The following is a 21,513-nucleotide window of genomic DNA, read 5'->3' as shown; positions in this document are numbered from 1 at the left end:
GAAACGGTACCACTTATAAGTATTTAAGTTTTGTTCCACTGTGTGTCGAGTATATATTTAGTGTGTTGCTAATCTAAATTTTTAGTTATTTTTATATTTTCAGCTAAGTTTAAGTGCATGGAATTTGTTGTTGGAAAAAATAGTTTCGTATACGTAAAATATAGCGTAAAAAATTAAATATCAATATAGGTATATAAGAATGTAGTTGGAATTAATTGAAGTTTTTAGTTAAAGCAGCTGCAAATTAATATTAAACCGCCTAGCATCTTAGATTTCTCAGCACTTTTTAAATATTTTTTTTAATATTTTTAATTCAAACCGCAATTATCGCCAGTTTTATAAAACATGCCAACCACGTTGTAGTTCGAGTGAGCAGGCTTCGATAAAAAAAATTTTAGGTAAGGAATTTTTGAAAGTTCGAATACTTTTAGAATTTGTTTAATTTACACTTATTTGTTTATGCAAAAAATAATTTTGAAACTCTAGAGCTTGCTTAACAGCCGCTAAAGTTTAAAAAATTAAAATTTTTTTTAAAATAAATTTTTTACTTATTTTTTATAATTTCAATTTTTTTAAATTATTTTCACTCACGTTTGAAAAATTAAAAAAATGGTAATTAAAAAAAAGCTTCTCGTAACATAAGAATTCTAACAGTTATAAATGCATACAGTCTAGTTTTTGAAATATAACTGAAAACGGTTTCAAATGTTTCCGTAGACTCTTTTTTGGCGCCAGAACTTTCTATTAAAAAAAAAAAAATTTTTTTTTGGTTTTTGAAATACATATATCAAAAAATTTGAAATCTCCAAAAGTTTCCATTAAATTTTTTTGTTAATTTTAATATTCTAAATATATTGAAATTTACAAAAAAAACTCAAACACTATGCAACGTTTTCATGAAAAAAAAATTTTTGTTTTAAATTTTAAATTTTATAAAACAACAGGTATATAATTATGTAAATTTTATATACATTTTACAAATTTGGCGCTCAAAAGAGTTTCTCACGTTTTTGCATCGAATGTGGTGGCCATGTCTTAAAACTAAACACTAGTTACATTTCAGTTTCAAAAAATTTGGCAATGATCTCTTGGTGTTATTTAATAGAACATCTGATTTATATAAATATTTTTTTCAATTTTCACATTTTTTATTTATTGATTTTTTATTTAACTTTTCATACTTTTTCACACGCTTAAAAAGTGAACTGTAAATATTTTTTTTTTTGTTTTTATAACGCTACAAAAGCAAATTACTTATTTCACTACTTATGTAATATTAAATAATAATAATAATAATAACTGTATAAAAAATTGACTTACATAACGACGCGCTAAGTTAATATGTATATGTATGTGTGTGTATGTATAAACTCTAATTAGCTTTTGCTTTTGCATTGCATACGGCGTTAGCATACAGGAAGTAATGCGTATGTATGTAAATTGGCGGCGCTAAGGTGATATGACAGTTATATAAACATTATTCTGTGTCAACTCAACATTTTAGCTTTAACAAACATAATAATTATGATATGGAAAGTTATTACATTTACCAGCAAAGTAAATTAGTTTCTGCTGCTTCTTCTTCATTCTACAGTCATATGTACTATATATTTGTATGTATGTATGTACAGTATGCATTTCCATCGAATATGAAATACATAAGAGCATATGCTAAGTGAAAGTATGTATGTAACGTCAAATGCGCGCTTAGGACTGCGTGTGCGTATGGATTTAAACTAGTGAAAAACTAATATACAAGTATATAAATTCGTATATATAAGTTTAAATATGCATCAAATATGCCACGAGTTACGCGCATATATTGTTTTTGTTTAATGTTTTTTTGTTGTTTTTTCCACGTACACACAGCCTACGCACATGCAGCATTTCACTCAACGTCATTCGCTCGACTAATACTACTACTATATACTATATATATATATGTCTACATATTTGTCTTCTATAAAATATTTGATTGCTTTAGCGGATCACTGCTTCAATGAAGAATTGGCTGGCAGCGTGGCTGATCTTTGTACGTTAACTGCGTATGGCTTGTAAGCGGAGCGCGTCGATTGGCTGCGGAGTGCCAGGCGAACAGGCAAGTGGCGAGATGAGGCACAATGCGACAATGTTTGGGGGTCAAATGAGCGCCATTGGCGTATGTATGTATGCAGGTGGTATGAGAGTAGCAGAATGATGGCATGATGGCGTTATGTTGGTGGTTGTTGATAGCATAGCGTACATATGATGGTTATAATTGTTGCGATTTGTCATATATTTTCGGGAGAAATTTAGTTTGTTGTCGATTTTTTTTTCGGATTTTTGGTAGGATATATACGGGTTACAGGTTTGCGGGTGTCACGTGTTATATAATAGTTTGTATTTACCAAAATAGTTTGCCGAACATTCAGTCACGTTAAGCAACACACACAGGCAAATAAAAGTAGAAAAAGAAATGTAAAAAAGATGAGTTTAGAATTAATATTTTTCGTGTGAGTACAAGAACATTAAATAATATGTACATATATGTATATGTATGTAACACTAAGTAAGTAGTAGTTAACACTAAGCTGTAAGTTTAAGGCATGAAAGTTGAAAGAAATCTATATACAAATGCAACTGTAAATGTAGTTAATTAGACGGCATAAAGCGTGCCTGTGGACTCACCTTGGCGATATTTTGCTGCCATCGCCGCCGCCGCTGTTATTGTTCGATGACGAGTTGGCTTTGTAGCCGAACTTCTGTATGCGCTTGGAGAGGCGTGTCACCCACAGATGCTGCTCGTCGGGCGTGCCGGCCAGCAGCAGCATTTCTTTGGCAGTATGCGGATCGTGATGCAGCTTGCACGGCACCAGCAGATCGTTATTGTCTACGTGCTCCTTGTGGATTTTATTGCGGCAACTGAAATAGAAAATATTTTGTAAATAAATAAATTTTGTAGTTAAATAAATAGTGTATATTATTATATATTTTGAGGGTGAGGCCCGTAGAGAGTGTTAGAATTCGTGTCAAGCGCAGGCATCCTAAACGATGACTACTTGCACTTAACAAGTGAACTCCACCTGGCATCGCAAAGGACCAAACTGGTCTATGGTTCTATTCTGCGTGACTTATTGGCCTACCAGATATTTTGATTTTTATTCAATTAGAACTATTTTTTTCCCGGCAATTTGTGCTAAAAGTTATACCTAAAAATCACGTTTTGTTGCAACTTTGCTAAAAAGTCATTTTTTCCAAATCCTTCGATTAATCATGACCTGAACTCAGTTACTGACCAATGATATTTGATTTTTTGATTCTAGGTTAATCCGTCTGTAGTGCTGACCACCTTTTTTTATCCTTTTACATCCTAAATTCCTTAAAGATTTAATACAACATATCTGGGCGCCTAAAGGTATGCTATATGAAGTTATGGAAGTTCAACTGTATTCAGATTTTCAATATCTCTGTGAAAATTTTAAATTCAATGAACCATAACCCAGCATGAGAAGTAAACAAAACTGATTTACAGTATTGTCTGCATAGAAATAACAAATATGTTTAATACAATTTCAACAAATTCAATAATATTATTAAGAACTAAAGTTAGCTATCTAAAAAATTAGAGACTCTTGGTTTCTTAGTTCTCTAAATGTACACTTACCGTTTACATTCATACGCCGCTGGTGGCTTGAACATGTGCCACAGTGGTTTTGTACAGACCTCGCAGGCCGTTGGCATATGATACGTTATGTGCACGAATTCGTGACCTAAAAATGCGAGAAACAGTAAAAATGCATAAAACACAAAGGTAATCATAATTCATATGACATTAAACACACCTTTATACATAATGGTGCTGGGCCGTTCGTCCGCCAACAGCTGACTGATATCCAGCTGATTTTGTTCGTCTGGACGCCGCGCTTCGCCCTCGCCGGCATAGAGTAGCTGGAAAATGCGTGGTATCTCTTTGGCATCGGCGCGTATCACATCACCCTGCGTCACAGAACGCACGTGGAATACTTTGCTGCAGATGTGAAAAGCAAATAAAATATTATTATTTTTTTTTTTTTTGTGAGAACAAGTTTCGAACACACGCACCTTAAGTCTAATATAAGCACAGGATCGATTGTATTCTGTTTGTCGATTTCGGTATTGTAAAAGATAATTTTGCGCGATGACACAATCACATATTGCCGCTTCCAACCGTGACGGCGTATATTCTGTTTATTTGGCACACTTAACCAGCCCTCGAACACCGAGTCCTAACAGACAGCAAATTAAAAAATTTAATAACAATACACAATAGAGACGTGAAAAAAAAGATTGAACTCACAAGCACTTGAGTGTCCTCGGGATCATTGTCGGCTGACGACAAGGAGGCGGTTTCATTGAGCTTCGACTGCAACTGCTCGATTTCCGTGGCTTTGCAGTCGATTTCCATTTGTAGCTTTTGCTTGATCTGCAAAGCAAATATTTTGTATGATTGAATTTCTTAACAAAAGTGATTGGTTCTTTTAGAAAGTTGGTATAGAAAATAAGAAAAAGTGCTCACATGACTGTCTTCGATGATCTGGCTCTGCACGTCTTGCAGTTTTTGCGACAACTGGTTGTATTTTTCGCGCTCTTGCGAGAGCTCTTGTTGCAGCCGACGCATTTCCTTCTCCTTCTTACGCAACTCGGCGGACGAGCGCGCTTTGCCTTTTTGCTCTGCAAGTTAAAAAAAAATAACAAGAATTAATAAATATTTTGGGACATTTTTCTGCTGCACAATTCGCCTGAAGACTGACTCACTTTGCAAGTCCGTGTCGCGCCGATTCATCACCTCGGTCAGTTTGTTGACAGCCACCTGTTTCAGCAGCATTTCGGTTTGCAGTTTCTCCTTTAGCTTGGCCAGCTCTTCGTCCTTGGTGGCGCGTAGTTGCGACATTTCGTCTTGCAGTTTCTTTTGCTGTTGCAAGAGTTCGTCGGTTTCCGCATTCTTCTGGTTCAATTTCTTGACATACTCAGTTTCGGTTTCCTTAGCCGTTGTAATAGCCGCCTCCTTCGCTGCCAATTCATTGCGATATTTGGTCATGAAGTCCTTCAATTCGAACTCCTTGATTGTCTTTTCTTTCTCCAGATCGGCCACGGTCTCCTCAGCTATGGAGCGCGCCAACGCTTCAGAGTCTGCACGTGCCACAGCCACTTGTACTTGATGTTTAAGTGACGTGCGTTCCTCTTTCAGATCCTGTATTTCACGGCAGCGCTCCGATATCTCTTCGCGATGTTCATTCGCTTGCGTTTTGTATAGGCGTGAGAAATACTGTTCGGCTTCCAGTTGATCCTGATATTCGCGCTTCAAGAGAATTTCTTTGTTCAACGTGTTTTTGATTTGCGAAATTTCTTCTTCGAATTTACGCTTCGCCTCCCGTAAGGAGGTGACCTCCTTCTGCAGTTGGTTTTCGCGGGATTTCAAGTGCGCCACTTCGGAGCTCTGCAAACTCAGCTCGGATAGCAGTGTGTTCTTTTTGCAGTGCTCCTGTTCTATCTGCGACTGCAGCGCCATTACTTTCTCCGTTTCTTGGCGACATTCCCCCTCTAACTTTTGCAAGCGTTGCTGTATTTGACGATAGTCCACGGACAGCATGCTTAACTGGCGTTCCTTCTCTTGTGAGTTTTGGTCGGCCTTAATGCGCGCTGATTTCTCTTCGTTCAGCTTGGTCTGTAGCGCTTTTACCTGGTAAAATAGAAAATCGATATATTAAATTTTACATTTAGCTCGAAGTACGTAAAGATTTACAAACTCACCTCTTGCAGATTCGCCTCTTCGCGACTAAGCATGCGCGACTTCTCGGTCTCTTGGTGCGCCTTCACTTCCTGCTGATAACGACTCTGCAACGCCTTGAGCTCAAAGTCCAGACTAGCATTCGCCTTCTCCAGATCAGAGATCTTTTCGGTTAACACGCGATTGTCCTCGTGCGCTTGCTGCTCGCGCTGCGACACGCGTTCCAAGTCATTCGCCATGGTTTGCAGCTTATTCTCAGACTCCTTGACCTGTTCTTTCAGCTGTGAGCGCCCATTTTTCTCTTGTGCCAGCTGCGCTTGCGTTTCGGCTACTTCTTGTTGCAGCGCGTCCTTTTGAGATTGTAAGGTGGCAATCAACGCCTGCAATTGCGCCAGTTTGCCCTCCAACTCTTGTTGTGTTAAACCCAATTCGGCCACCTGTTTCTTGAGCTTTTGCACATGCTCATTCTCGTTTTTGAAATTCTCCTCCATTTCCTTTAGCTGTTTCTCCAGCGTGACGATCTTCTCATTGTGATGCAGATTATTGTTCATCTCGCGTGTGCGTATTTTCTGCTCGTTGTCGAGATTGCGCTGCGCCTCGGCGAGCAGTGCCTCAGTCTTTTTACGTTGATCTATCTCCTGCTCGACTTTCTGCAAGGCCACTTTGTAGTTATGCTGCCGCAGCGCCAGGTCTTTTTCATACTCTGAGGCGATACGCTGCAATTCAGCTTCACGCTTACTAATCAGTTCGATTTGTTGACGCAGCGCTTTGTCTTGCTTCTCCAGCGTTTCGGAATGATTGCGCTCGCGTTCGAGCAATGCCTCGAGACGTTTGATTTCATTTGAATTGGAAGGACGATGCCGGTGACTGTGGTTGGCGATCGTATTCGCCGACTCCTTTGCCTCAGCGTCGACAGTATCATTCGAAAGTAGCTGATAATCGCCTGCAGGATAGAAAAAAAGCATAAGCGTTAGATTAACTGTATTGCCACCACTACTCACCGGTATATGTGAAACCAATGAAAGGTAGGTGATTGCCATCGAACGATTTTGGTGTGGGAAACACCTCCTCTGGCGACTCATCGCGTTCGATATCCTCGAAGTTGCGCGTATCATCATCTGAGGACAGCTCGGGCACTACTGGTGGCACGCTATCGCGTATGTTGTCAAACGTCCAAGTGTCGTTTTCGAAGAACGGATGCGCCTTGATTTCATCGATACCATGTCGACCTAAACGCTGTGTGCGATCGGTGAGAAACGCACGCATCAACGATTTGGCGCTCTCACTAATCTCCACCTCAGCGGGAAAGCTCAACGAATTCTTGTGATCCATTATTTTACCGTATGTGCCCACAAGCGAATCCGCGTAGAATGGTGTATCGCCAACAAGCATTTCGTACAGGAAAATACCAACCGACCACCAATCACATTCGCGTCCATACTCATTATCCACACCCTGCGATTGCAACACCTCAGGACTGATGTAATCCGGAGTGCCGACGGCATTGCTCGACACCACCAAGCCATTGGGACCCATGCGCATACATGTGCCGAAATCGGCCAACTTCAAGTGGCCATGATGATCGAGCAGCATATTATCGGGCTTCACGTCACGATGCACAAAACCCATGTTATGTATGGTATCCAGCGCAAGCACAACCTCCATTGTATAGAAAATGGCCCACTTCTCCGGTATCTCATACATGGACATCAGCGAGACAATATCGCCGCCCGGCATATAATCCATGACCATGTACAAATATTTGGCATCCTGAAAGGCGAAATGTAGCTGCACGATCCAGTCTGAGTTGGCGTGTGCCATAATGTGACGCTCCTCCCAGAAGAAGGCGGAGTCGGGACGCTTCATCATTTCGAATTTGGATAATCGCTTCATGGCGTACACTTGCCGCGAGGATTTATGTCGCACCAGTTGCACTTCGCCAAAGGCGCCGGCGCCGATCAATTTGATAAAATCAAAGTCTTCGACATTCATACGCAGCTGACAAATCTGCTTTGACAACGGCTTATCTGCAATAACAAAACAGAAAAAGAAAGATTTAACACTCTGCGCTTACATACAATGCAATTGTTGTTGGGCCGACTTACATTTGGTGGCATATTGCTCGATATTCTTTAGACGCTTCAATGATTCATGATCACAATCGTTAACCAACGCATTCACTGTATCCAGTAGGCAGTCGATGTTGCAAATACTGTGTGGATCACGCATCTCACGCTCCAATGCCTGGGCGCTGCAGAAAAAGTAGATACAAATTGGAAATTATTAATGAAAAAATTCAGTTGAGTTGAGCAATAACATATTTATTTCTATATATGTATGTACATGTGTATTAATTCAACATCCGCTTAAATTTACTCCAAAATTTTGCGAAAAATTCCCTTTTCTTAATATTTTTCTTATCACAACAACAAAATTTGCCATTTCTCGCCTTGTAAATACAATAATTCAGCAGTTCTTCAAATACTTATGAAACACCAAAAATTCGCATGAATTATGGAACTTATGGGATTTACGTTCAATTTGTTGAAAGAAAAGTACAAAGTTTGTTGGTAAACAGAAAAAATAAATTTAAGCAAAAATAATACTTATGTATCTATTACTTATTACCTAAGCCAGAAGAATCCCATGCTAACCAGAAAATACAACAACAATAATAAAGAAAGTCGAAAAAACTTCCAGTAACCCAAACACGTGGTGTAGCAAATTCAACGGTAAAACAAAAAAATGCTTCGTGCATTCAAAATAAAATATTTAAATAGGATTAAAATGTTTCCTTTTTTATTTTCCAGTCCCGTAGTTGGAATTAAAAAAAACAAAAAACAATACCAAAATTTAAATATTTAAGACGTTAGGGAGCACCTATAGTAGGTACAATAAAGTGCCTGCATAACCACCCATTAGCCATAAAGTCAATTAGTCATAAGAAAGCATTGCGAAACTGTATGTATATAACAAATGCTGTAGATAAATAAATATTGACAAAAATAAAAAAAAAGGAATGATAAAAAATAAATAACTAAAAAAAATTGTAAACACAGCCCAACAGCAGCAAAGCAATGAACGAGTAACTTTGTGAACGAATGAGCAACAGTTACCGGCAACTCGACGAAACGAAACGAAAAGTAAATAAAGCCGGAAGAGTTTAGTGAAAATAACGAGAACGGGGGTCGCCGCCATCTATGTATATCAGTCCGAATAATGAATCATTTTATCTAACATGAAATAGCACACTGGAGGAAGCATTCATTTTTATGGTGTTTAAATCGTATATATTTTATTATTGTTTATACTAATCCATACAGCGAGAAAATGTAGTCGTAAATACATATGCATACAAGTGGCCAGTCAAAGCTATTGATGTGGCACGTTTTAATTTATTTCCCAAGTAAACAATTACCACCGGTTAACTAAGCCAATAATTTGTGGTGCGATTTTAGCGTTTAATTGGACATTAAAAACGTAAATAAGTATACATAAATTAAAATTTTGATTTTTCACACTTCACATTTGGTTTATTTTCAATGGAAAGTTCATAATAATAAATTATTTTATAGAAATATTAAAAAATATATATCAAAAAGTACGCTATAATAAAAACTATTTCCGTACCGCCTAATTAGCCCCTAGTTACTACTTTCCTAAATTGGTCATATTTGATCAGATGGCATACTCCAAATTTTATATAAAGTAGAAGCTTTATAAGGTGGATAATAAATATTAAGAATCTCTACCATGTCTATTGCTCAGATAACGTCATTTAAAAAACAAATTCGCTGTTACAACTTATGATAAGAAGAATATGCGATAAATTCTCTAAATATAATATTATAAAATTTTTACTAATCGAGTAGTCCACCAACTCATAAAAACCGAAAATACTTGTACAATACGTTTAAAAATCACTTCCGTCAATAATGTACTCGAAATAATAACATAGTTGTCATGAGCAACAATGACAAACACAAGCAAGTCATTAAATTGTGTTAGAAATAGAAGTGCCAATGGACAAACAATATTTTGGTCTTTCGCAAAATTTAGATTTAAAATAAGAATTTTTTGCTGCGCATCACTTGTTTACACAGACGTCGGTTAGGCGACGACGGCAGGCCATTGTTCATCAATGGTTTATAGCTACAAGCGCTGAGAACGTTTCTATGAAACATTTTCCACATGTGCGCAATGCCATTTTCCTAGCAGATTTCCAAGCATAAAAACAGCTGTAATTTCCGTGTTAATACTGTGGTGAAATACATGTTATGGCGCAGAGATTCCCAAATTTTTTAGCACTCTGAAGTTCCAACAGAAGTTGAGTAAAAATTCCTTGAGCCTCTTTTGCTTGGGAAATAAATTTTTTTTAGAATCTAGCGCAATTTGAAAGCGCTTTTAGAGCAATAATTACACTAATATTTTATAGAAAGATAGATAATAGATAACAAAACAAAGGTCAAAGTAAACACATCTGATTGTCACCTTGACCAACAACAATACTTATTGTGTAACGAAATTTAACTAGCAATTAATTTGAAGATTCCTACGTCAATACCAAGTCATACAGGAAAACGAATATTCGAATTTTAAGTTACCAAATCATATAAAAAAATGTGACCCAAATTTTCCAAGGTCTGACCCACTGCACTAAAACTTATTTTATAGTGAGATATTTCTAAAACAATTGCAATGGATGGCTGCTGCGTTCAACCCATTTCTAGCAAACTTATTATTTTTGCCAATAAATGTCAAAACATATGCGCATATGTATAATGTGTGTGTGTGTATCTGTGCATACGTAAATAAATGCGAATGAACGTGTGCATATTCTTTGAAAATGTGCCAAGTAATCGACTGCTGTAATAATTTTTGGCTTTTTCCCATTTAGCCACATTTGTTGCTGGACATTTTCACAAGTCGCACAGTGAGATATTAAATTTTAGTAGGTTAAATGTGTTGGTCTTTGATGTTTTTCTATTTTTTTTCTCAACTTTCGTTATTCACATTTGTTGTTAGCTGAAATTAAGTCTTTTTTCTTAAATTTGGAAACATTAAAATTTCTGCAGGCGCTTGTCCGCAATAGAAAACATTTCTTTAGATGAGTACATGTTGAAGAAAAATTGTATGTAATACTATAATGGCGGGCAAGTGTAAGTATTTTGGGAAATTGCGACATCGCTACGAATGTATGTATGTTTGAAAATTTTCTATGTTTTAGGTGATACGATAGAGACAATATTAGTTTAGAGGAGATTGTATTATTCGAACGTCATGCATCGGTACATATTTTTGAAAATATTGTATAAAAAATCATAATTTCATGTACAAAAATTTTATCTTACACAGCATTAAAAGCATAGGATTAATAAATTTTTGGTCTGTATGTATTTTTTTGAAACATGAACAAAAAATTCATATGACAAGAATCAGTCAATATCATTTATTTTCAATGGTTTGACTACGGCTGTCATTGAATTTGACAAATACTCAATGTATTAGTCTAAGCGCAATACGATAGCAACATAAATCTATGGAAACCAACGGATTCGGTACGATCCCCAGTATACATCATTGAACCATACGATTTCGATTGGTAAATTGAACGGTCTTTCAAAACAATTTGCTTACAACAAGTTAAAATATTTCATTAAATTCTGAAGAAACTTGAAAAAATGCTTTTCCGGCGATAACTCAAGGCTATAACGACTTAGTTAAGGATAAAAACTCGCAGAGTAATATGAAATTCCTGGTGTATGCAATTTCGCCTCACATTTGCACTGAAACACCTACGGCATTTCCTACCAACATTGCCTCTGAACTCACAAATTGTACTCCTAAAGCTAATTAGGGACCGCTTGTTTTCACATGCGGGTTTTAACGGGCCAGCTATGAAGTTTACTTGCGCTCAGCACCAGTACACCGCACTAGAAGATACATAATTTTGTCTCAATCCTTTTATCATATTAACTTGAAATATCATGAGGTGGAATAGAAATTAGAATAATTATTACTGATACTGGCTATCGAGAACTTCAGTACCTTGCTGCACACCCTCATACACTCGACTGTTTTCTAATTTAAAATTGTACATTCAAAGTATGTAATTGGCATTCGACCCACATAATTTTAAAATTCAAATTGGCGATAACCAAATAAAAAATTTGGTGCGTTAAATTCACATACTGATCGCCATATTGTTTCTTCCAGCTACACAAATTTCGGCGAAAAATTTAGCACAATATATAAATAAAACGCTATCTTAATTTAGATCGGTCACAATTAAAAGTTTGAATTTAAATTGCAAACGATAGTTTAGCAACGAGTTAGGCAAAGTCAAACTGTTCGTTGCAGGAAGCGACGATTTAGCGAATCAATAAGCAAAACAAATCAAGCAAGACATTTGAATAATGCAAATATCGTTACTGGGGAAAAGAGAGAGGCGTTAAATCACAAACTGATTTTTGAGCAGTACATGTACTTGAAAGCACATGCATCAAAAGCATACCATATACAATATTTGTACTTTAAAAACTATATCGTGGAAGTACGTTACTCGTATATGAATACGAAAAATGAAGAATTTTAAGAAAAAACACTAAAAAACACAAACAAATGCAAATACCATAAAAATATCTGTAAATTTCCAGTCTAATAGAGTGGTACGAAATAAATTATTTATCAATAAGCAGTCGTAAGGTGTGATTTCATCACCGCCCGTCAGTCAGTCAGCCAGTCAGTGTTCTCTCTTAATAATATGTCGAGCTTAAAGTAAAGACTGTTGTTGTAATATTGCTGCCCGTCTGAAGTGTAACAATGTCATGTGTTGTACATATAAGAGTAGATTTTGTACGTCGACAGGACAGTTATCAGCGACGAAACATGCGCAAACAGAAGGCAGTAAAAGGCATGGCACACAGTAATAAACACAAAAAAAAAAACTCGCAACATACATAACTCATTATAAATAGAGACGCCAATTGAAATTGAACAAATTTCAAAGTAACGAAAACCCAAAAACAAAAATATGCGAGTGAAAAAGTCGTTAAAATCTATCATTTTTGGTGCTGCTGATGACGATAAATTGGCGACAACCATAGGTGACAATAACAACATCACCAAAAACATGACGAAATCACTGTTAAAAAAGCTACACAACAACAAAAAGAACAACAAATAAATAAATTCCAAAATGAATGAATAAAGTATTTATAAAGCACAAGCACATATTGGTAATCGACAACTCACTGAGCAATTAAAATATGAAAAAATATAAATTCAAAGAATAACAACATTATTACTATGAGATAGATGGTAAAAAATTAGCTGAAAAGTTTATAGTTACGAGGATTGTTCAATAAGCGGCTAAGAAGAGAGAAAAAATCAAAAAATAATAAATGCCAGACAAGCATTTTGTAAATATAAATTTTATAATTTTTTTTAAAGATTATCACAATATAGACTATATTAAAATTTAACAAGATGTATAACAACAGCTGATCAAGTTGGACCCGGACTGATCCATTTAAACTGCGCGTGCAAACTGAGTCGATAAAAAAAACCTTCCTAAATTGGTAGTTTTTTCGTGACTTTTGATCTGCAGATGTCAACCAGTTTGTGTTTGACAGCTGTTTATTTACAAAACGAAAATTTTATCTTGTGATTTATAGCGTGGAAAAAATTAACACTGAAAACAAGTACATATGTATATAGAAAAAACGAGGTCTAACTGCCGGTTCTGCGACCTGGAACAGGAAACACCAGCACAGAGCCTATTTCGAAGGGGATTAGAAACATTCGTATTGAAATACGTGAAAAGATGTTTTTGTTAGTCCGGCTTAGCCTTAGCTTTCTATGAGAAAGAAGAAGCATGTGAAAGAAATGTTAAAGTACCAAGTTTTATCAGCAACATATTGCAAATCTTTATACTTGATATAAAGTTAATTGGGGGTTATGTTTAAAACAACTGCACGTGCTATCAGCTGATCATCAATCTCAGAGTAATCGACTTCTGTGTACCCGCATTCAAGTACACATAACTGGGCCCAGTAATTGAAACCTGACCTCATACCATATTTATTGGTAAAGAAAAAGTTAAACTGCCATAGGATCGGCAAACGAGCACAAGCTATACTATAAAGGAGCACTATTGATCAGTGTAACGAGCACAATTAATAAACACACAAAAGCATTAACTCCCACTTGGGCGGGGTGTGCCGCCACGACAATTCGAGCGCAAATTAGGAAAATATTTCAAGGTCGCAATCAAAATGCCAGCGTGGCGCGCGTACAAAACGCACGCAAAAAGATGTCATATATATATTTTTTTTTTGTTGTATAATGTGTACATTTATGGAAGTGTTACTGTTTTGTTGGTGTTGTAGATTTTTTACGCAACCGAAAAGCGCAAATAATTTATGATTTGACGCCAAAAATAGCAACAAGAAAATTACCGCTCATAATGGCTGACGTTGGCAAACATTTTTATTAGTATTAATATTAATATTATTGCCCGCGAAATGTTTTCGGCGGCAGCCAAGGCGATTGATTGTCCAATATAATGCTTTTTAATTGTTGTATTTTTATTTTTTATTTTTTGCTATGATTTTAATTTTGTACGAAGCGCACGCAGATTATCTAGTGTGTGGCAGCGGCATTTTAATCACACGAATTCACTTAATTGTTTATTTGTTTTGAGTGCGGTAAATAAGTAAACGCACGCCGTACAGCACCCGACGTGATGTGCCACTTGGCTGGATATGATTTGGAGCAGCAGATTTAGGGCGCGAATGCGAGGCGCGACGCACACACATTCGCCACTCTACACATGCGCGCACGCGATCACGCAATGGCTTGCATAATTTTTTCGTAATTTTTTGTTTTACAATAATTTATTTTATTTTTAATTCAATTCAATTTGAGTTGCATTCTACGCACGCGTAAACACAAAACGCCGAAGATCAAATTTAATGTTCCACATTTGAATTTTTCATTTTATATGCGAGAGTTAAGCCATCTTATGCAAACACCTGATATATGTATATATCCACAGAATTTCAATTCCGATTATCATTCTATTTTGCTATTCACCACGATCACTAGCAGCGCTGAGGGCGCATGCGCGAATGCGTTAGAGACCCGTCGTCCGGCCAGCAGACCGTTCAGCGTCCGAGCACATCAAAAATGACTCAGCGCAGTACGCCAACCGCGCAGCTAGAAGAAATCACCTACTCGTAAGGCGCTTGGGCAGCGTCCACTTGAAGAGCGAATATTTGTCAATTGCTCGCGTAGCTTCTCAGCCAAGTGATTTTATGGATTTGTTGTTTTTGTATTTTACTTAGATTTCAATTCAATTGGTATCAAAAATGGCGAAATTTATTAAAAGGCAAAGTCAGTGCAGCGTACAGTGTTGCCACTTTGGGTAAAATTAATAACTACTTCGAATTAAAAAAAAAAAAAAAAAAAAAAAAATAACAAACATTAACTTCGTTAATTTCAGGCGGCACATTTTGAGCGATCAATTTGAATGAAGGCAGCATCCACTAACACGGTAGGACATGACCCCTTCACTGGGTTTCTATATTATAAAGCAGTTGCTCCGCAAAGAAGGAGTAGGCGGGGAGAGGTATAGGCAACAACTACAAGGCAAGCAGCATGCCAAGTTGCTAACAGCTTTAAATATGCAACCAACCTCTCTAGGGATAAACTCAGTATAGTGGTCGCATTTTACACTGGGCACTGCGAGCTGAAGATCCATTTACATAGCAGGGGCTCAGCTTCTTACCCAAATTGCCGGTTCTGCGACAGGTAGCCTGAAACACCAGAACACATCCTAATTGTCTGCACAGCAGGTTTAAGGCCCTTGGATCCATGTTTCCAAATAGTGAACTCTTTGTTTCGTAGTACCCAGCAGAATATTAGATTTTATCACTATGCTGGGGCTATGTGAGTCTTTGTGATTTAGGAGAGAGCACAATTGATCAAAGGTCGCGGTGCATTCCTCATTTAATAATCAAGCAATCAATACCGTTCCCACCACAGTCGGATCGAAGTAACCGTAATTGATCAGGATTTTTATCCGGCTAAGGACTGCCAACTCGGCACTATTCAACAACAAAGAAAGCTTGTATGCTATAGTGGTCCAATTTGGAAAAATTGTTCGAAGAATTTGGCGCTGCCTTGGATTATACTCCAAAGTTTGTGAAGGTACCGTAGCAAATAAAGAAGTTTTCTATACAAGGACTTGGGTTTCATTGATATGGCTTTAGGGGAAATAAGGGCGGGTGAAAAATTTCATAAGCATAGTTCGATCACTAAAAAGTGCCCAAATCATATTAGTTTTTGGGAAGTGGCAACACTGATCACAGTAGCTATTATATGGCAGCGTGCTAACACCACTATGCATTTTTGTTGGTGCTCAGCGCGAATTTTTCGCATTCATTTTCAATTTCATTGGAAGCTTTTATTTATTGCTATTCGCCGTTGGTTAGGTGCCAAGCATCTCGGCTACCAGTGGMCAGCTGGTGGCGGTTCCGATGGCGGCTGTCCAGCAGCGTTTGATTGGTCCCGCAGCTCATTTGCGCTCACACGCCTGTCACCAAACGCACCGATCCATTTTGCTGACTGGGCTCCGATGCGACAGCAGCGCAGTGGCATACTTCTATAATGACAGTCAGTATTSAATGCTTGTCCATAGTAGCGCGCGTCAGCGATTTTTCCTTTTTATTTTCACTTTTTCTTTTGATTTCATTTTGTTAATGTTTCTTTAGCTAATTTGATTTTTATTTTGGTTTTGCAGAATTTGGTCGGCAAAAAAATTAATGTTTTTTTTTTTATTTTCATTTGTTACAAATTTTTCAAAAATGCATTTTCGATGTACAATAACTCTTTTGGTTGCGGCAATGCACATGTCTGCCTATAAAGTAAGGTGTTCGCTMGCTCGTTTTTGTGTATGTGAGTGTCAGTTACAATGTTTGCAATTAGTTGATGCGCGAGCGGTTCGCGCTTTAATGGTCTTTTACACCGACGTTGCGAATTATGGAAAGAACAGAATGCCGAAAAAGTTGCAAAAGTCGAAAAAGTTGCAAGCACCGCAACAGGTAAATGTTATATACGCGTGTGTACTCCATTTGCGGTTAGAGTTTCCATATCATTTTTTATCTACATCCATCCATACATCCATAAATCTATATAAACTCTAAGAGCACACTTGAGCTCATATATGTATATGCATCTATATGTATATACATATATACATATGTGTGTGTACATGTGACCATTAATCTAGATTTGGACTAATTAACTCGTAGTTAGCCGATAGTGATGAATTGCAAAGCCATGGGGGGTTTCGCCATACACCTTTATTTATATTTTGGATACAAGATGGTGGGAGGTACACATATGCAAACGTAAGGCTAATAACTGAAGCTATACTAAAACACTACTATWCTAAAAATGAGAAAACGTTAATTTTGGCTGCACCGAAGTTATAATGCATTTCTTATAGAGTCCCGATATCGGCGCTTCCCTCAAATGAGCTGCTCTTGGGAAGAAAAGGACGTCTTCTAAAATTCAGATCGATATTTCATAAACTGAGGGACGGACATAGATAAATCTACTAATTTATATATGTGTATACCTTATAGGGCCGCTTGAAGACCCCAATATGTTTACATCCGAAGTTGGCTGTAATTAAAATTTAGTCGGAACGCCATTTATTGCCACCTAAWTTCCTCAAATCATCTGATATTCGTAAAAGGGAATATTTTTATTTACTTCATTCGTGAGAAAATCATTGGCTTAGTTAAATTACTTAATTTGCACAGTCCAAAAACTGCACTCGTACTGAAATGCTGCTCAATRTATACAAATGCTCGAAGTATGCACGAGATTGGGCAAGTGTGAATATAGTTTGGTGAGGTGTGGCAAAAAGTGTAATACTTGGCATAGTTGAACAAACAACTTTTTTTTTTTGTGAACCATTTAGGAATATACATTAATTATATTACAATCTAAATATCAGGTTAAACAACGTTGCACAGGTATCCAAATATATTTTAATTTTCAGAGACAAAAGAAATAAATGCAAACGAAGCTGTCAGAACTACCCTTAACATTATATGAGTAGTAGAAATAATATAGCAAAAGAAAAACGCGGAATTTTCGAACCAAACATAACAGAAATATATATTAATAAAGTAAAACTATCATATATAAAACTAAACTATATATACTAACCGTCTCTTCCGTTCCTCATCCATAGTGTCGCGTTTGATGTGATTGTTTTTCTGTTGTATTTAATTCGCGGCGATTTGCTTTCGAATACACACAAATAAAAGGAAATATTTTAATTATTGTCTTTGTTGTGTTGCTATCTTTGTTATTAATGTTGCTTTTGTTTATCGTGTTTGTCGCACACACTGTGCTCCACCGCATAGTAGCATCAGTTGCACGCTTTTGCATTGGATTGCCGCTCGCTGGCGGCGTTTGGCATTATCGTTATAAATATTATTTTTGACAATGCTTCGGGTGGTGTGGCTTGTGTTGGGGGCAGTACCGACATTAAAACGAATTGTACGTACGAAACGCACTTCCGCCACAAACTCTGTGGCACGCTGCAGATGACGTTGGTGAGTAGCCGTTATAACCGTGGTTACGAGAATTCTAAGATGCAAGACTTAAGCTCCAAATAACTAAACAGAGTAAACATAAAAAGAACTTTTAGTGTACAAATCAGCAGCTACTTTCTAAGTAGGTCATTGTCCGCCRTTTGTCTATTTTTCATATAGCTGGCGACAATTTTTTGCTGTCTTCATCCAACGACAATAAAATGTGTATTTACTTATTCACCACGGACTTTAGCCTTTGCGGGCATTTTGCCTTTGAGTTACGCGATTTTTGACACTTCCGACAATTTGTTGTGTCTCTTTAAACCGTTTTTGATGTCAAAACTTCACAAAAAAAAATTATTTTCTTTGTTATTATATAGCGTTTTTCTTGTTCCTAATTGGTTGAGCGGTCGTGACTTTTCAYTACTGCAAACATTTTTTTATCGCTTTTGGGTGATTGTCTTCACTTGTGGATCATTGTTTTTGTTTCTTCCCACTATAGGGTTGTAGTGTATTCTGGTGCACACTTAATTTACYCTTTCTTCCTTTGCTTCTTTATGTACTTGTAGTTTGGTACAACTAAATTTAACGTTTATTTACTACTTTTTATTAATATTTCAAACGCTATATGCTGGTTTTTAATAAATATAATACTTTTTTTGTTTAAAATTCGCGCGACTGTTTTCAATGACGGTTTCTGGCACTAATATACTTCAGTTGTTATTTCGCGTATGTATTGCTTTATTTTTATTAAAATTCCTCATTCGAAGTTGGTTCGCCGATAAGGCTAACGGAGTGGGAGTAGCCAAGTAACTTTTTTTTTAGATTTTTTTAGTTTCAGTAAATCAGGCTTTASAATAAAACCAAAATCTCGTTATGCGGCAGAGAACTTGTTCTAAAAATGAAAATTAAAAAAGGGTTTTATTAGTCATGAAAGCTTAGAAAAATTTTTTTTTTATTTTATTTTATTGAAGCTTACATAATAAACAAATTATTAAATAAACTAAAGTACGCAGCGCTAGCATCAAAGGCTTTCGGCTGACTTAGAAAAAATATAAACCAACATATGTATAAGTAACTTATTTATTTAAATATTTTATTTTATTATTTATTTATAATMACCATAATATTTTTTCGAAATAAATACGTGCTTTTAAGAACATATAAATAATAAAAAATACTTCTATTACGTAGCTTATTATTTATTTAAATGAACAAGAACTAATAGGGCAACTAGCTGGTATTGAATTTTATAAAAGATACTTATAAAAAACGTTTATCGTTTGAATTTGCGTTTCATTTAAACATTGTATATTCAATAACAATAAACATTAAACGTGTAGCTAGTACCCTCTAATTATGACAAGTCATATTTCCGATTGAAGATAGAAATATACATACATATGTATGATGTATGTATATATATATATATACACTAGAGTAAATTAAAAGGTACAAATGTGTATAATTTATATTAAATATTTCCATAAATTACCTGCAAACTCAGCAGTTCCAGCGTATTATTACAAAGCACTGCCTTACCGAGTTAAGCAAACGGAAGACAATACTGCAACACAAAAGAGACAAAAGTCAAAGTCAGTCAGTCGGTGGGCCACTCAGTTAACACAACCAACAAAGCGACGGGCCAACAGAACGACCCTTCATTCTGGCAGCCAGACAGGCAAGCGTGTTGTAGACGSAAAACGAGACGAGAGACGTTGAACATACATAAATGTACGTAGAACGTGGATAACAAAAAGATCAGAAAATAATAGAAGAAAATAAAATCGAATCGCGAACAACGGAAAGTACCAAATACTCCACAGTTTGCCTGTCGGGCAGTCTATAAGTTTGGATATCGCTTGCTCAAACACTGAATCATTGGTTGAAAGGTGTTGCAGACGTTGGAGGCGAACTGATGAGGTCACGAGACGTCGCTAAAAAAACAAGCAAAGCAATAGCAACGTTCATGATGCGTTGCAATTACGCGGCGGAAACCACTTGCGGAATCTAACTTCCGAACGTAAGAGCTGCATATATCTGAGTGGTTTCAATGCGTTCTATATTTGTTTATCATACAACTATATTCCGATATTAATTGGAAATTTCACAAGATGTGCATCACTTTTATTGCCAACATRAAGGCAGCACTAACAATAGCGTTTCAATTGTTAAATTGAACTAAAAATTCGGTTATTACACCAACTGGCCTCAGTTTATGTATTAACTTTGCTAAGGTTGCATGAATAAGTTATTCATTTTCATATCATACACATTCACTTTTATTCACGCTTGCTTGCGCCGAATTTGCGTATGAAGTTTGCACTATAAAATTCAATTTAACTTTTTACTTTAGCTTCATTTTGGTATTTCAGCTCTTATTTCATTTACACTCTACTTCTTTTCTTCTTTGCTTAACAGCGAGTCACTGTTGCTTCATCACCAATTTACATAAAAAACACTTTGAAATTCTTCATTACCTTGTTGCACTGCAATATTGTACTAACAACCACTCTTTTGCACAGAATTCCTACTTTTTTGGAAGATTTAAAATTTTAGAAATTTAACTTTTTTGAAGAATTATTAAAAGAAATCCGACGGACAATGAAAATATCTGTTCGCCGTCTACTTTGCATACACACTCACACACATGCGCGCATACGTCAGCGGCTAGTAGATGAGAAAAAGTCAAAAACACCATTGCCAACATCTTAAGTGTCAGGGTTGCAACTGAGGAGATTTACGTTCAATGAATTCCTGCAAGTTTGTTTAATCTATTACAATAATAAGTGTTTTACAATTATTACCAGAGGATACAATTTAACGGCAAACTTTTTTAAACTTCTTAATACGCTTCAAGACTATAAATTTTCCGATTTTGCTTTTAATGGTTACTAACATTGTGTAATTTGTTACAAAAAATATATGTCGGCTAAAAATTCTAGTTTCAAGCATTCTGGGTAATGTTTTTGCTAGTTTCCTCTGTATATAGAAAATAGCTTTTAATAAAATAGTTTATAATTACAGCATAATAATTTTTATGATATATGTTGATAGGTGAATATAGAATAGAGTTTTAACATAATTCTATGTTTCGTTATGTTTTACTACTATAGCRGTGCAGCGTTGCGAGTTTCGTCAATTGTGCCAAAT

General features: G+C 36.2%; 1 protein-coding gene across 6 annotated transcripts in view; it reads right to left on the bottom strand.

The window, feature by feature from the left end:
- LOC108975876 (rho-associated protein kinase 2) overlaps nucleotides 1-20,989 on the bottom strand; it is a 24,767-nt gene extending 3,778 nt beyond the window's left edge. The window contains exons 1-14 of one of the 6 annotated variants that reach the window (XM_018944672.1): nucleotides 20,841-20,989; nucleotides 19,856-19,927; nucleotides 18,594-19,255; nucleotides 17,990-18,444; nucleotides 7,852-7,997; nucleotides 6,748-7,773; nucleotides 5,770-6,689; nucleotides 4,774-5,698; nucleotides 4,535-4,689; nucleotides 4,316-4,441; nucleotides 4,081-4,244; nucleotides 3,822-4,006; nucleotides 3,644-3,749; nucleotides 2,668-2,901 (exon numbers count right to left, since the gene is read on the bottom strand). In XM_018944672.1, coding sequence (XP_018800217.1) covers nucleotides 2,668-2,901; nucleotides 3,644-3,749; nucleotides 3,822-4,006; nucleotides 4,081-4,244; nucleotides 4,316-4,441; nucleotides 4,535-4,689; nucleotides 4,774-5,698; nucleotides 5,770-6,689; nucleotides 6,748-7,773; nucleotides 7,852-7,997; nucleotides 17,990-18,012 — 4,010 coding nt within the window. In that variant the 5' untranslated portion in view covers nucleotides 18,013-18,444; nucleotides 18,594-19,255; nucleotides 19,856-19,927; nucleotides 20,841-20,989. Of the gene's footprint in view, nucleotides 1-914; nucleotides 2,077-2,667; nucleotides 2,902-3,643; nucleotides 3,750-3,821; nucleotides 4,007-4,080; nucleotides 4,245-4,315; nucleotides 4,442-4,534; nucleotides 4,690-4,773; nucleotides 5,699-5,769; nucleotides 6,690-6,747; nucleotides 7,774-7,851; nucleotides 7,998-8,374; nucleotides 8,455-17,989; nucleotides 19,256-19,855; nucleotides 19,928-20,840 lie in introns of those variants that run through there. The other 5 variants (XM_018944675.1, XM_018944670.1, XM_018944671.1 and 2 more) reach the window with 5 other exon arrangements.
- Nucleotides 20,990-21,513: the final 524 nt, after the last annotated feature.

The sequence above is a fragment of the Bactrocera latifrons genome, unplaced genomic scaffold, assembly GCF_001853355.1.
Source record: "Bactrocera latifrons isolate USDA-ARS-PBARC rearing strain unplaced genomic scaffold, ASM185335v1 scaffold_7, whole genome shotgun sequence".
Lineage (NCBI taxonomy): Eukaryota > Metazoa > Arthropoda > Insecta > Diptera > Tephritidae > Bactrocera > Bactrocera latifrons.
The sequence above is the reverse complement of the archived record's forward strand: the minus strand, read 5'-3'. Positions and strand labels throughout refer to the sequence as shown.